This window comes from Ambystoma mexicanum, chromosome 10 (genome assembly GCF_040938575.1).
Source record: "Ambystoma mexicanum isolate Mex_15411 chromosome 10, UKY_AmexF1_1, whole genome shotgun sequence".
Lineage (NCBI taxonomy): Eukaryota > Metazoa > Chordata > Amphibia > Caudata > Ambystomatidae > Ambystoma > Ambystoma mexicanum.
The window spans coordinates 39,551,878-39,568,206 of NC_090932.1; the positions used below are offsets into that span (position 1 = coordinate 39,551,878).

At 47.1% G+C, this 16,329-nt stretch overlaps 1 protein-coding gene across 3 annotated transcripts in view; it reads left to right on the forward strand.

Annotated features, from left to right (window-relative positions):
* P3H2 (prolyl 3-hydroxylase 2) overlaps positions 1-16,329 on the forward strand; it is a 460,038-nt gene that overhangs the window by 402,673 nt on the left and 41,036 nt on the right. For all 3 annotated transcript variants that reach the window (XM_069617454.1, XM_069617455.1, XM_069617456.1), the window contains exons 10-11: positions 496-591; positions 15,395-15,545. In XM_069617454.1, the coding sequence (XP_069473555.1) occupies positions 496-591; positions 15,395-15,545 (247 nt within the window). The remainder of the gene's footprint in view (positions 1-495; positions 592-15,394; positions 15,546-16,329) is intronic.

Here is a 16,329-nt window from a genome sequence, read left to right on the forward strand (position 1 = left end):
GGCTGTCCTGGTGAGCAAAGGACGACTTTCAAAGGCAGTTTGTGAGGTCGTTGCATATCACAGTGGCAATAAGACTCGCACAATGTTGAGATTCGCAGCAGACTCCAAACACACAACGTTAAGGAGATCAGTGCCGAGAGCTTCCTCAACTTGGGGGTGGGGTTTGGGCCTCGGCTCTACAGGGAATGGTGCTCCGTCTTGTTCCAGCCCAATCCCTTCCCCGGTTTAGCACCAACACCATTGTAGTGTCACAACAGTGCGATGAGGTGCAGAAACACCCGGAAATGTACAGAACAATCCTCTGATATCGGGATACACTAGTGAGAACGTGCTGATGCTCACATCGCTTGTTTGCTGCTCGCAACGGCTGCTGAAGCTTCCTCAATGGGGCCCGGGTGCGAGTCTTGCGCAGTGCTGGCACACGACAGCTGTCTGCAGCTTTTACTGGGTTTGCTAATGAACTCTTGTCTTTTGATTTCCATGTGTTGCTTTCAGGCGATCATGCAGGCCGGCGATGGATACCGCGGCAAGACCTCCCCCCACACTCCCAACGAGAAGTTTGAAGGCGCCACCGTGCTGAAGGCTCTTAAGGTACAAGGCATCTCCCTTCACATCATTGGCAACTACTTTGTAGAACTTCTTTGACCGATGTAAATATTTCTCAGTGTCCTTTGTGTTGTCTGATGCACCTACATGCAGATAAACATACAATATAGCACCTTTTGAATTTTAATATTCTGACTGTCAGTGAACAAAACCTCCTGTCCTAGATACATCAGTGAACAAAAACAAGTGGCACAGATATGTGATGTCATCAGTGATGTCATAAATGACATTTGTGATGTCCTCTTTGATGTCCTGGGTCTTAGTCTTAGCACTGCACGGTGGTGGCGCGAGTTATGGTTGCTTAGCTTACCATAACTGGCGAATATCTGAGGTTTTTCGGTTTTACTTTTAACCATAACGTTCCTTTGACAATGTTTTTTCATTGAATTTCACAGGTTTTTATTAGTGCAACTTAACCATAACATCCCTTTAACAACGTTTTTTCAGTGAATTTCATGGGTTTTTACCAGTGCATCCTAACTTGCTACAACGTACTAATATCATAATTACCCCTATATAGCAACATTATTTACACTGTTTCTCCTAAAAACTCTGCCATTTCACACCTTCTAGCATCATTTTTAACACTTCTGTACACATTTTGCAACTTTTTCCATTGTTTTTGTGTACATCTGTGAACATCTGACGTCATTGCAGACCTTCCGGACAGTGCTATGTGAGTGTGCGCACCCTTGGGGCATGATGATGTGTCCGTGCACGCGTCTGCACTCCGCATTCGGGTCTGTGCTTCGAGGACAGTTCAGAACTGCATTTCCTACTGATCTAGGGACTTTCAAGCTCAAAATGTACCCTTCCACAGCTCCTACACCTATTCCTACTCTTTATCCATTAACAATCTGGTACAAAGCACATACTTGGAAGAATATTAGCAAAACTGCTATTTATCTTAAAAAAGGCCTCATATTTTGACAAACCTCCTCCCCAAGAGCCACCACCACTAGCAGCTGGAGGACCTACACAACAATAAAAGCACAGTACTTTCAAAGACAATGAAGAGGGCCAAGAAGATGAGGTAGAGGAAGTGCCTACCTCTAGCACCCAGAGAGAATCATGTGTGTGGCAGTTCTTTACCACTGTTGGAAATGTACCAAAGGCTAAAGCTACCAAAGTGAAATGCACTGAATGTTGTACTCAGTCGCTGACTACCTGAACAGTACTCCTACAGGACCTCCTCCATGTGCCACCACACCAAAACCAACCACTGTAATCCTCTCAGAAAGGCTGTTCCTTTCTTAGCAAGCAGTAGGCTGTCTTCCTCCATCTCACCTTCCTCAACCGATGTGTAACCACACAGCCTACTTCTGTGGGACACAAAATCCCACCAGCTACCTTGCAAGGGATAAAAGAGGCTGTTGATCCATATCTTTGGAAGACAACAGCCTTCTGTATATACTGCAATACACCACTCGGCACGGGGAAGCAATTTCAAAGTGCTTTTAAAGCTGAAATCAAGGAGCATGAGAAACACTGCCCCCCTACCTTAGAAGTAACACACGCGCAACATCTTCCCCTGTCCACCTGCCCCTCCATATCAGTGCTTGGTGCCTCTTCCCTCATTTCCCTCCCCACCTTACGTTCTAACCTCTCCTGCCAAAGAAATACATCAAAAAACAACAAAAGAAAAACTCTTATAGACTCCATCTACTTTACATCTCTCAATAAAGTACATAGATTCAATAAGATTTTCCGACATTTCCATTAGCATTTAGTGTTATGCTAATGGATATAATGTGGCGTTCATCTCTTGTTCCAGGGAATGGAACAGAGGATAATGACCCGGCAGCCCACGTTATCAGCCCAAGCGAAGCAAGGACGGATAACGAGGGCTCCGAACCGTTATCCCCCTTTCCAGCCCCTGCAAAGGGGGATGATAAGCCTTTAGCACCCCTAGTTCTCAAGGTGGGAACCCATGGTTCCAAAAAAATGATTTTTCTTTCTACACTGGTAAGAAGGACAATCCATTTCCAAGATGGCCGCAATGGAAAGGCAAGGCAGGTCTTCGTACAGAGCCCCTCTTCCCTTTCCATGGCAGCCCGCAGAATGCGAAGAGAGAACCCTATGACCATATTACCACAAGACATTATTTTTCCCTTTCAGACCTATCTCACTTTCGAATAACTTTATCACATAGCCGGTCCCAGGTGGACATGGCCACTTTAACCCCATTTGTTGTCCCTCGCGGTCATGGCCAGTAGCCAGAGTGTCCGGGTCATGACCTTATGCCATGACCCAGACAATCTGGCCACTGCCTATACCTCAGTCACCAAAGGTATATCACTATAATCAGTACCTACACTATGACACTTGTCAAACAATAAAACACTGGCACATTTGCAAAGCCATGTTTTCAGGTCCTTGCCAATGCTCCTTACACATGTTTGCTGGAAATCCACCCATGTTTTATTTTTTCAAAGGTGTCAAAATGAATGTACATATAATAGTCATATAACTTCACCCCCAGTTGACATCCATTCAGTCTTTACACAAACATTCAAGGTTGAGTCTATAATCTTTCTGAAAACTTTTGTGCACATTCGTCAAACGACAACAAAGTTATAAGCCATTTAAAAATGTTGGGACCCCCTATAATTTAGCCCCCTCTTGACAAAATCCCACCAAATTTTACAAATACATGGATATCTGGATCTAAAATCTTTTTGCAAGCTTTTGTGTAGATTCCTCAAATGGCACCACATTTATAAGCCTTCACAATATTTTGGGACGTCCATCTAATTTTGCCCCCTCTTCACAGAATCCCACCAAACTTTGCAAAAACATTTTTATATCTAGATTTAAAATCGTTTTCCAAACCTTTGTGCAGATTCGTGAAATGACCCCATATTTATAAGCCTTTACAATATTTTGGCACCCCCCCTTCTAATTTTGTTCCCTCTTGACAAAACAGCTCCACACCATTCAGAATCAGGTCTACAATGAAATTCCACAGTTTCATGCATTTTCATTGTGTGACGCCAATGTTATAAGCCATCCAAAAACTACTTTTAACCAACCCTGTAATGCAGAAATAGACATAGATGTCCCCGAACATCTGAAGTGTTCGCGGGTATCACAGGACTTTACTCGAACATCCAGACTGTTTGCGAACTTTGGGAGTGAAAAAACACATTTTTTGGCTTCTTATGGACATAACCCATCCTCATCAACCCCCACAACCCCAGAAATTGTTTGATGAGTTTGACAAGTGCCATGTTTTTTTAACAGGGTTTTACTGCGATGTTCGCGGACACCGGTGGATGTCCACGAATCCAACATGGCAGGAATTTCCAAAAATATGATGCGCTTTTCAACATCCAATCAGTGGGCACAGCCGATGTCCGCAGACATCATGTCGGCCTCCGTCCTCTGTGCCAATCGGAGGCCTGTCCGCGGACAGAACAGGGAAGTGAGTCTGCGGACCGAACCCAAATGTCACACTTTTTTAACATACATTCGGCCCATTTTAAAAAATACTACTGGATGGATGTACAAAAGCACAATTTTGGGACTAAGGCGCCGCTCCTGCCGCAAGTATGGTGACGATCCATCCAGAGGTTTGGGCTGTAGACGTGAGCAAAATTTCTTTTCCATTACGTCTATGGAAAAAACAGAAATTTTGGGACCTCCCCTACAAGTTTGCCCCCCCTTGATGAAACCTCACCAAACTTGCCAGAGGAATTCAGAGTGGGCCATATACATTTTTTGCAAAGCTTGGTGAGGATGCGTTCAGGGGAAGCAAAAAGTGCTCTTCCTATGGGTTGAGCCACTTAACCATAACTAAAGGGCTGCAACCACGGGCCCTGTAATGTACACTGGATATTATCAATACAGGTGCATCATTCTAGACCCACTCCTAGGCTGTTCTGAGCTTCATGGGCCCATAAAACCCATTAAATGCCCTTTCGGCCCCCAGGCCTTTACCTCTGTCTTCAGGGCCAATAACACCCGGTACTGCCCTAGGACTGGCTCTGTAATGTTTTATTATAGTTCTCATTCCCAGGATGTCTTGGCTGGGGCACAGAACATTGCCCCTGTGGAGAAAATGATATTGAAAACCCTACTGGCTGGAATGGGGAAAACATAAGTGCAATCAGAGTGCTGAAAAGCTCTCAAATTGTAATGTGGGCTTGTGGTGCAACACTCTGCCCTGCACTGCTGCCGCCTGAGCCTCACACAGGCAGTTTGAGGCTTCCTTGCCCATTGCACAGTGGAGGGACTGCACCGTACTGCAGTTTTGTAGCCTTAGGCAAACATCATTTAACCTAAGCGTTTGTGTTCTGTGTGTGTTACTTAACACAAAGAACAAACACAGCATTGATCCATATTGAATAATTTGGCAAACTGAACTTTTCTTTTAAAACGAACCCACTAATCATCCTGTCCTCTTCAGGCCTCCATTCTCCCCTTATTGGTATTTTCAAAACTGGCCACTTGATCTGCTGCTCTCCACCCCAAGCTCTGCTGCTCTCTACCTCAAGCTCTGCTGCTCGCCACCCCAAGCTCTGCTGCTCTCCACCCCAAGCTCTGCTGCTCTCCACCCCAATCTCTCCTGCTCTCCACCCCAATCTCTCCTGCTCTCCACCCCAAGCTCTGCTGCTCTCCGCCACAAGCTCTGCTGCTCTCCGCCACAAGCTCTGCTGCTCTCCGCCCCAAGCTCTGCTGCTCTGCACCCCAATCTCTCCTGCTCTCCACCCCAAGCTCTGCTGCTCTCCACCCCAATCTCTCCTGCTCTCCACCCCAAGCTCTGCTGCTCTCCACCCCAAGCTCTGCTGCTCTCCACCCCAAGCTCTGCTGCTCTCCACCCCAAGCTCTGCTGCTCTCCACCCCAATCTCTCCTGCTCTCCGCCCCAATCTCTGCTCTCCGCCACAAGCTCTGTTGCTCTCCGCCCCAAGCTCTGTTGCTCTCCGCCCCAAGCTCTGTTGCTCTCCGCCCCAAGCTCTGCTTCTCTCCACCCCTGGCTCAGATTTTAAAACGAGTCACTTCAGCTCTGCTACAGAGAGCTGTGAAAAGGATCCACCTGCAGGTGGCGCCAGTAACACGTCAAAACCTAAACGAAACGAAGGCTGTCGATATTGCAGAATTATAGAGAGAACAGTGGGCAACGTTCAACACCAGGCGCTTCCCATTAAAGTTGCTGCTCGGTACGTCACGAGGTTAAAGTGCAACCCCAGTGAAGCAGGGCTGGCTCAAAGCTGTAAACGTTTGAGTTCAATGAAACGAACACAAGTTAGTGAAAAGTAACACAGGTCAGTGCTGGAAATGGAAAGCGTTTATTGGAGGAACCATCACTTCTTGGTCGGGGCGAGGTTTGGGAAGGAGTGGGTGGAGCGTTGGGAAGGAGGGGCAGGGCCCCTGACCAGGTTGCACAACACAAGCATCTCTATGTTGAACCCAATCCTGGTAATTTGCATAACAGCAAAGAGCATTATGAAAACAACATAATGTCCACAATTTTAAATGTTAAACATGTCTTATAGTGATTCATTAAGAAAACCTTTTAAGCGAATATTGGTCACAATATTCACCCCAATAAAGAGATGTCTGTAAAATGCAGGACATATATACCAGTTTGAACAGCTGCTAAATTGTATTTGAGGCTTCAGCAGTTTCTGTATGCAAGCTCACTTTTTCCTGCTTGCATTAATAAGGATTTTCAGCTTTTACACACGCAGGTGTCCTATCTCATCTGCTGCTGTGAAACCTTCTCCCTCTGTGCCATTGGCAGGAATATGCACATTTTGGATGCACTGAGAAAACTGGTCTGCGTCCTTCTGCGAGATCAGCGCGTCACGTCTCTCTCTGTATTCTCGAGTCCTTCCAGCACCTTCCATTCACTTCAGTGCAGTTGGGGCTTTCATCTGGATTTACATGGCCGCCCATGTTAGTTGCGTTTAGCATCAGCAAGCAGTCCATATGTATTATTGTGCAACTTGTGGTTACTGCGTAGCAAGTGTGTGTCCGTCCTCTGTCTAAGTGGTACATAAGCCTGTTCTTCATGTCTGCAAGCAATTTAATCTAAGTGTCTGTGTAGCTTCATTCAAGGGTGCATATGTGCTTCATGTCTTAGCGCATCTATGTCACAGTCTCCGTCGTGACATCATCAACTTCTGCATGGTCGCAGTCTGTCTACCTGCTCCATTGACTGCAAACTTCTATCTACAGTGGACAGGGTCTAAAGGGCTGTCTGAGTGAATAACTTTTCTCACACCTGCGATACATCGATGATGGAGATGAGGGGACCAGGAACGATGTGCACCTCTCATTTCTGTTTCGCCGAGATGAGAGTGGGAGAGGTGCAACGAGGGCCACACTTAGGTCTCCCTCTTCAGTAGTTTGCCCTCAAGGTGAGACAAAGTATTTGCCACCTGCCATCCTTTCTACGCCCCCCGCGCCAGCAGAGGTACATGAATGTAACTGAAAGTGTACAGCTGAGCTGCCTAATGGCCATGTCAGAAGAGTCACTTTCAGCCAGTCTTACTAGTCAGCCAAAAGCAACTTCCAGGCTGGTACTTCTAGGGCAATAATTGTACACTTGGGTGTTGGCTGCACATGTGCTCACTAAACTAAGCCAAGCTAGAACTCAAGAATTAAAACCTTCCTGTATAGTGAAGTCCTGCCCCTTTAAGATGTCTCTGGAGTCTGCCTCCCATTTCTGATTAATGTGCAAATCCCAAATGCTTGGATACCTTGGCAACGCCACATAGACTCCCTTCAGTAAACTAAACCCACCTATAATGGACAGTGCAAAACTGCAAGTCCCAGCATGCAAAGCCTTGCTGGCTGAAAAGGCTGTACTGGTTCAGGGTGGCTTTGATGAAGGGAAGCAGCTGGCAGATCTCCTAGGTTATCATCATGATTGGAGGCTGGCAGCCAGGGCACTGAAGCCGGAGAGGGTGGTATCTTCGTGCTGTGGACACCTGTTTTAGCACTGGACGAGTTAAGCATGGTTAGTTCTCTGCGAGCTTTAAATGTATACTTTCTCGGCCCAAGTCTATGGTGCCTTGGGCAGAGCAGGTGGGCAGGACTTGGTAATCTGCAACATGGTAATGTTTCTAAGCACTTTACGCTTTAGTAGGTAAAGGAACTGAAGCATTAGGCGATAGCGTGGTGTGCCCAGGTTCACACAACGTGCTCAAGTGGTGAAGCTGGGAAGTTGCCTCCCGCCTCCTGCTCCCAAAATTATCTCCCATGTAAGACACTTTAAGAGTTGACCCGTAGACTCTAAATGTGCCGGTAATAACATTTACCGGCACTTGTACCAGATCGGCCAACTACAACTTTGCCGGTAGGGGTGAAGGATTTACCTCCATCTCAGAACTGGAGATAAATCTGCCGCCTACCAGCAAACAACTGCCTGTATTAGCGGTAATTCCATTGGCGGTAATTGCGTGGAAATGGGGAGTTACTGTAAATACCGGCCCTTGTAATCTGCGTGTATTACCGGCACACATGTGCCGGTAACAGCATGTCCGTGGCCGGAATCCTGGTGGTTTTACTGTCGGGATACTGCCAAACCCATGATGAGGCCCAGACAGTTCAGAACTTGGCCCCCAGGGAGCCCGCACATAAACTGTATGTTTCTACTTCACTTCAAGCGTCCGAGCTACTGCAGGGACTTTCTTTGCAAGTTCCATCAGATAACATTTCACAGCTGGTATCTTGTTGAAGTGCAGGTTTCCACAGCACCCACAATTCAAGTACCACCTCCCAGGGTCCCCACCATCAGCGCAGAGTCCGAGCTTTTTAGGTCGAAGCACAGGTTGGCATTGGCTTTTCCCCTTTTAAAGCGCTGCCCTTTTCTGTGAAATACTGCGGAGGCGGCGGAACTACCATGAGCCTTCCCAAATTTCCCAGGAATGCTGTGAGGCTGAATCTTTACATTGCTCGCTGTCTGGGGGACCAGGAGGGGCTGGCGCGGGAACTGGGGCTGCATCCAGTCGCTCACTTTCCCCCCAAAGAGACACCGGTAGCCCCTCGGAGAACAGTGGGCAAAGGCCGCGGCTAAAACTCGCCCGGGCTCAGAGTCTGACTGGCACAGAAAATATAGACCCAGGCACTCATGGGCTAAGAAAGGCAAAGGCCCGGCCTAAAACTCACCCGGGCTCAGAGTCTGACTGGCACAGAAAATATAAACCCTGGGACCCATGAAAAAGTGGCCCACATTCGAAAATGGCTGTGTATTGCTCATGGCTGCAAACTATTTAAGCAAATAGTGACCTTTAATGCATATTTGGTGAACAACATTGGACACAAGTAGAAGCTTCCCAGTGCATTAACTCAACAAAAGGGGACCACATTGTCCCAGAAAACTGGCCCACGGGTGCAGGGGGGCCTGTCCCTCTGGCATCGCCCTAATGCTGTACAGGCCAGTCCAAACCTTTCTCAACCCCCATTCTTTCTGCAAACCTGTAAAGGAATGGGCAGCGTTTCTTCTGCTTGTCTTCCTGCAATCAAACCATGAAGACTTGGCTTAAGACCTCATTGATTCGAAGCAAGACTACAGCTCCCACAATGCTTTAGTTTATGCCAAACGTCAGCACCGGGGACATGGTTTTCTTTTGTCGTGGGGGCCATACGGCCACCATGTCTGTTAGTCAATTCAAGATGGTGTCCTGATAAAACTTGCAGCTAATGTCGTTTGTGCACCATACACTTGAATTGTCTTCTTAACCCTGCTAGGTTTTTCAGGCTCTTAACCCCTTAAGTGCCAGGCTATAATGCAAGTCTATGCAAAAATGACGAGCCTTCTCGTCCTTGGCACATATTATGACAGCACTCTTAGTTTGTCTACACCTCCAAAGAGCCATAATCGTCTTTGCTTCATACAGCAGGGTTGCCTCTGGCCTCGTGCATGTGCGCAGGGCACGTGCGACCGCTGTCTTAAGCCATTTGCACGTCACCTGCCTCTTAATACACTCCCGAGAAATGGGGTACACGCGCCCCCCACATATCAAATTGCCACATCAAAGTTTTCTGCTTGACCCTCATTGTCTGGTCTGTCGGCTCTTTATCAGACCCAGGGTGGCCACTTTCATTTTTAAGAATACGTTGCAGAAACCCTCCTTACTTTGTATAAACACTGACAGCCGCGCACAAGCTTTAAGTGTCATCACTCGCTCCCATAACCCGAGAACTCGCTGCAGGCTTTTATGAAGGTTTGCCACATTGTTTTTGGCAAATGGTATCTTTGCCAAATTTTTTGTGTGCCAAATTTGCTGTTTTTGTTAGAACAAACACCAGGAGTAGACCCTCCGCACCGACCCTTCAACTCCCCACCCCAATATAAACCTTACCTCAACTTACTATCTACCAGTTTGTGGGGGAAACCCCCCAGACCCCCACAAAAATGCAACAAAAATGTTTTTGCCAACGTTGCCATTTGGCAAAAGTTATGTTATACCTGCTGCAGCCCTGTTTCTTTTGTGCAAAAGGGCATAGATTTTTTTGAAAAAACAAATTATGAAATCCATCCCACCCCCGATGAACCCACTCCAAATCATGAAATCCATCCCACCTCCGACGAACCCACTCCAAATCACGAAATCCATCTCAGCTCCGACAAACCCACTCCAAATCATGAAATCCATCCCACCTCGGACAAACGCACTCCAAATCATGAAATCCATCTCAGCTCCGACAAACCCACTCCAAATCACGAAATCCATCTCACCTCCGACAAATCCACTCCAAATCATGAAATCCATCCCACCTCCGACAAGCCCACTCCAAAACATGAAATCCATCCCACCTCGGACAAACGCACTCCAAATCATGAAATCCATCCCACCTCCGACAAACCCACTCCAAATCACGAAATCCATCTCACCTCCGACAAATCCACTCCAAATCATGAAATCCATCCCACCTCCGACAAGCCCACTCCAAAACATGAAATCCATCCCACCTCGGACAAACGCACTCCAAATCATGAAATCCATCCCACCTCCGACGAACCCACTCCAAATCATGAAATCCATCCCAGCTCCGACAAACCCACTCCAAATCACGAAATCCATCTCAGCTCCGACAAACCCACTCCAAATCATGAAATCCATCCCACCTCCGACAAATCCACTCCAAATCATGAAATCCATCCCACCTCGGACAAACGCACTCCAAATCATGAAATCCTTCCCACCTCCGACAAACCCACTCCAAATCACGAAATCCATCTCACCTCCGACAAATCCACTCCAAATCATGAAATCCATCCCACCTCCGACAAGCCCACTCCAAAACATGAAATCCATCCCACCTCGGACAAACGCACTCCAAATCATGAAATCCATCCCACCTCCGACCAACCCACTCCAAATCACGAAATCCATCTCACCTCCGACAAATCCACTCCAAATCATGAAATCCATCCCACCTCCGACAAGCCCACTCCAAAACATGAAATCCATCCCACCTCGGACAAACGCACTCCAAATCATGAAATCCATCCCACCTCCGACGAACCCACTCCAAATCATGAAATCCATCCCAGCTCCGACAAACCCACTCCAAATCACGAAATCCATCTCAGCTCCGACAAACCCACTCCAAATCATGAAATCCATCCCACCTCCGACAAATCCACTCCAAATCATGAAATCCATCCCACCTCGGACAAACGCACTCCAAATCATGAAATCCATCCCACCTCCGACAAACCCACTCCAAATCACGAAATCCATCTCACCTCCGACAAATCCACTCCAAATCATGAAATCCATCCCACCTCCGACAAGCCCACTCCAAAACATGAAATCCATCCCACCTCGGACAAACGCACTCCAAATCATGAAATCCATCCCACCTCCGACAAGCCCACTCCAAATCATGAAATCCATCCCAGCTCCGACAAGCCCACTCCAAATCATGAAATCCATCCCAGCTCCGACAAACCCACTCCAAATCACGAAATCCATCTCACCTCCGACAAATCCACTCCAAATCATGAAATCCATCCCACCTCCGACAAGCCCACTCCAAATCATGAAATCCATCCCACCTACGACAAACCCACTCCAAATCATGAAATCCATCCCACGCGGACGAACGCACTCCAAATCATGAAATCCATCCCACCTCCGACAAACCCACTCCAAATCATGAAATCCATCCCACGCGGACGAACGCACTCCAAATCATGAAATCCATCCCACCTCCGACAGACCCACTACAAATCATGAAATCCATCCCACGCGGACGAACGCACTCCAAATCATGAAATCCTTCCCACCTCCAACAGACCCACTCCAAATCATGAAATCCATCCCACCTCGGAAAAACCCACTCCAAATCATGAAATCCATCCCACCTCGGACGAACCCACTCCAAATCATGAAATCCATCCCACCTCCGATAAACCCACTACAAATCATGAAATCCATCCCACCTCTGACAAACCCACTCCAAATCATGAAATCCATCCCTCCTCTGACGGACCTACTCCAAATCATGAAATCCATCCCATCTCCGGCAAACCCACTCCTGCTCCGGAAGTAGTCCTAGTTAACATCATTGCCTGTGAGGCTTCCGTTCCACTTATTTCTAGGGCGTCTTTCCAAAAAGATCTTACCCATAGAACTCTGCATCGTTTGGGAGAGTGATTTGCATCACACCATGGCATATTGTGCAGACTCTGCTCTCTGAAATCACTTTTGTTTTCAGCTTCTACCCAAGCTGCCAGTGCCACACTGGCCTTCCTGTTTGCCCTTCGAGTGTGGCAGAATGCCCCTGGGGGCTCAGTCCCCTTCTATAAGGCACATGTCCTCCTAGCAGCAGCCTCGGGGGTGGGGTAAGGGGGGGGCAGCCTGAGAAGTAGCCCTAGGACTCCTGGAGCACCTCCATTCCTAGAGGGGGGGATGTCCCAGGACTACCAGTGTTCGTTGTCTTTCCTTCCTCGGACTCCCCTGGTGATTGCCGGTCCAGTGTCCTGATGGCCACTTGCCCCAAAATACACCCATTCACCACTCGGCCGCCCATCTCTGACCTTTCACACCATCTGCCATATACAGGCCCTCAGGCTTTTTTTAAGGTGTCATCAAGTAGCTTAAACACAACAGCCCTTCCCTAGATCAGTGGCTTGGATGCCACTTAAGTAAACATGGTTTGTGATCTAGTGTAAATACACATTACTGACACCATAGACAAGTGACATTTATTAAAACTGAAAACTGAAAGTGACACATAGAAGACAACGACCAGTTGTCCCTGATGTCGAATTGATTTGAACTCAATTGCTTCTTCCCCGAATGCATTAAAGAGCACATCCGTGTCAATACATATGAACACATGTGCTGCTTCTCTGAATACATTAAAGAACACACGAATAGTAATACATACCAATGAAACTGTCTGACATATAAACTTACAAATCCAAACCTTTCATTCGACACAACCACAACTACAAACCTACATATCCATCTGACCCATACACACGCCCAGTACAAAAAACGTTGTGCACAACCCTGCTTATTCTCTTTGCCCTGAGGAAGGCTGGGTTGTTGTATAAAAGGTTTAACCCGACAGCCGAAACTCAAGTTTGCCAGAAAAGACATCATTTATCGACCCACTGTTGTATTTTCTAATGATATCGGCTGTAGTAGCGTAGCCTTGGGCCGTGGGGCAAGAAAAATAATGTGTCCAAACTATTGTGAACTTTTGGTGTTGAGCTGCACTCGGTACAGCTAAAAGTGGCTGCCAGCACTAATTGAGACTTTTGCACACAACGCAGGTTTTGCACAACAGGCCCCGTTTTTTGCACAATGTTTTTTGTACTGGGCGTGTGTATGGGTCAGATGGATATGCATGTTTGTAGTTGTGGTTGTGTCGAATGAAAGGTTTGGATTTGTAAAATTCTATGTCAGACAATTGCATTGATATGTATTAGTATTCATGTGTTCCTTTAATGTATTCAGGGAAGCAGCACATGTGTTCATATGTATTGACACGGATGTGCTCTTTAATGCATTCGGGGATTGAAGCAAATGAGTTCAAATCAATTCGACATCAGGGACAACTGGTCATTGTCTTCTATGTGTCCCTTTCAGTTTTCAGTTTTAATAAATGTCACTTGTCTATGGTGTCAGTAATGTGTGTTTACACTAGATCACAAACCATGTTTACTTAAGTGGCATCCAAGCCACTGATCTAGGGAAGGGCTGTTGTGTTTGTCTGTGGATTTCCACGCTGGCCTGGATCAGTTTAAACAAAAGAAGTGGAGGACCTTGTGTTTTTGAGAGGGCACTCTGTTTGGGTTGGAGGAAACCTCTCGGGTGAAAAGCAGGGCTGAAGTCCTAAAAAAGAAAGGTGGGGGACTCCGGCGAGCAGTGGGAAGTGATGTCATGGAACGTCAATGTGAAATATGCACCTTTCATCCAGGCTTATCTTTCACGATTGAAAAGAAACACACGACAAAAAAAGCATTGTCTTAAACAAAAGACGTTCCTATTCCCTGGCTGCTTAAATGTAAAATGCACCTTTTAAATCTGAGAACTGGTAACAAGACATGTCCGTATAAAAACATGTCAATAGGAGAAATGTTGCAGCGTGCTGTGGTCTTGCGGTTAAGTGTCTCGTTTCAGAGGCCCCAGACCAGGGTTCGATTCCCATCTGAGGTTGGAAACTTGGCTGGCACAGTGCAGAATGTTGTTCCTGGTACAGCATCTGCCCTCTCAAAAAAAGTGGCGGGACCCGTCCACCTGCCTGATCCCTGGTCTTGGGCCATGGGGATCAGACCCTATGTCCCTCAGGCCTCACTGTGTTCAGCCCTGGATTTTATTGATGAAACCTGTTGCATTCTGGGAGACGGAGGGCTGGCCTGCTTCACATGAGCGAGATCTGCTAACATCCGGTATAACAGGCATGCTGAATGAAAGCCCAGGGCTCTATACATGTGTCCACACACAGGGGGTTCACGTTTAGCGCATTCGGCACAGTAGATAAGATCTAAGCCCATAATACCTAACGGGGGTGCAAGATTGTGGGGGTGTCCCCCACAAATCCAGTTCGGTATTATGGGCTGCAGGGTTGTCCCCCGCATACATTATAAGCAGTGTGAGGGACAAACTGCCAAATTCCCAAAAGACCGAATTACAAAATGCGGGCTAGTGGGTTCCGTGATTTTGTAATTTGATATTTTGGAATATGAAATTTCAACGTACATCCCATCTGGGCACCTTAGTGTAACGCCTTTTATTAAACAGCCAAGTATCCAACCAGCTGGTGTGTGTCACATACATGATCAATATTGTTCTTTTTAAAAAAATCATTAACAGACTTTACACTTTCCTGCAGAATTCAATGTATACAAAAAATTAGTGGAACTATGTTTCCCGGCAGCACTGCCCGCACTGAGGCCCGTACCCATGCCCACTGTACTTCCCAGTGCCCCCCCATACCTGGGTCCGCCCGTTCCTTCACGCCACCCCACCACTGTGTTTTACAACTGTACTATCAAGACTGAAAGAAACAGTGAAAGAAAATGCATCTTAAAGCACCACCGTTGCGTTGCCATTGTGCGTCACAGCTGTTAGCTTTTCACACCCTGCCCTTTCTTGTCAATCAACCTGTGCACTTCTACAGGGACATACAAAAGGCTAAAGCCATTACCTACACCCACAGCTGTGCCTGCAGCAATTTCATGTTAACCGTGCTTACATTTAAAAGACAAGCGCTGACTTTTCAATTTAAACAGGGCCCAGGTACACCATTCCCATCAGTGGGCGTCCGCTTCGACCTCTTGATTCTAAGCTCATTTTTCCTTTCCTTTCTTTCCAGTATGGCTCCGAAGGTCGTGTTCCACTCCGAAGCGCCCGCTTGTTCTATGACGTCAGTGAAAAAGCCCGGCGAATAATCGAGTCCTACTTCATGTTGAACTCCACGCTCTACTTCTCCTACACGCACCTAGTGTGCAGGACGGCGCTGCACGGTAAGGCGCGGCGCACTCACTCCTGCTCCGGCCAATCACCTGGGGCTTGTGTTAAGACATCCTATGTGTGCTGTAGCCATTGGTCTTCAGTCTGGAGGGCTTTCCCACAGGGGCAGGCTTTGTTGTTAGTCCATACAAGTGCACTTTACTTTTCACACGTGGCTCTTTTCTGCTGTCTCCTTTGCTTTCCTGGTAACGAAGGGCTGTATGTTTACCTCAAAGGTCCTCTCCCGAACATGAAGTAGTAACGCCCCACACCCAGCCGAGTGCATAAACACCCTTGCACGTGAAGTGAGGTGCGTAATGCCTAGGGTGACCAGATTTAAAAAGTAGCAAACCGGGACAGGCCAACTAACATAAAAGTAGGACTAACTCTTGAAAGTGGCTGCCAAGGCCCTACACTTCAGTAGCGGTTTGGTAGAGAAGAGGGTTTAAGTGTTACTGTACAAATAAACACATATTATTATTAATTTATCACAAACTAACACTATCTTAAATTGCACAATGCAGCATTTCTTCTGTGCGAGCTGATCCTGTCAGCTATGAAGATCTGCTACCAAAAACTGGGACCACCGCAGTTTCCAATGGAAACCTAATCTTGAGAAAGGGGGACAGAGCAGTAAAAAGCGGGACAGTCCTGGCAAAACCGGGACGCCTGGTCACCCTCATATTGCAGGCCTGTCCCACTTCCAGGACTTGGTGGCGGAAGTGCCTCTGCAAGGCCTGTATCGATGGGACAGGCTCAGTTATATGCCACCCACACTATAATCCTTTCTGAGTTACT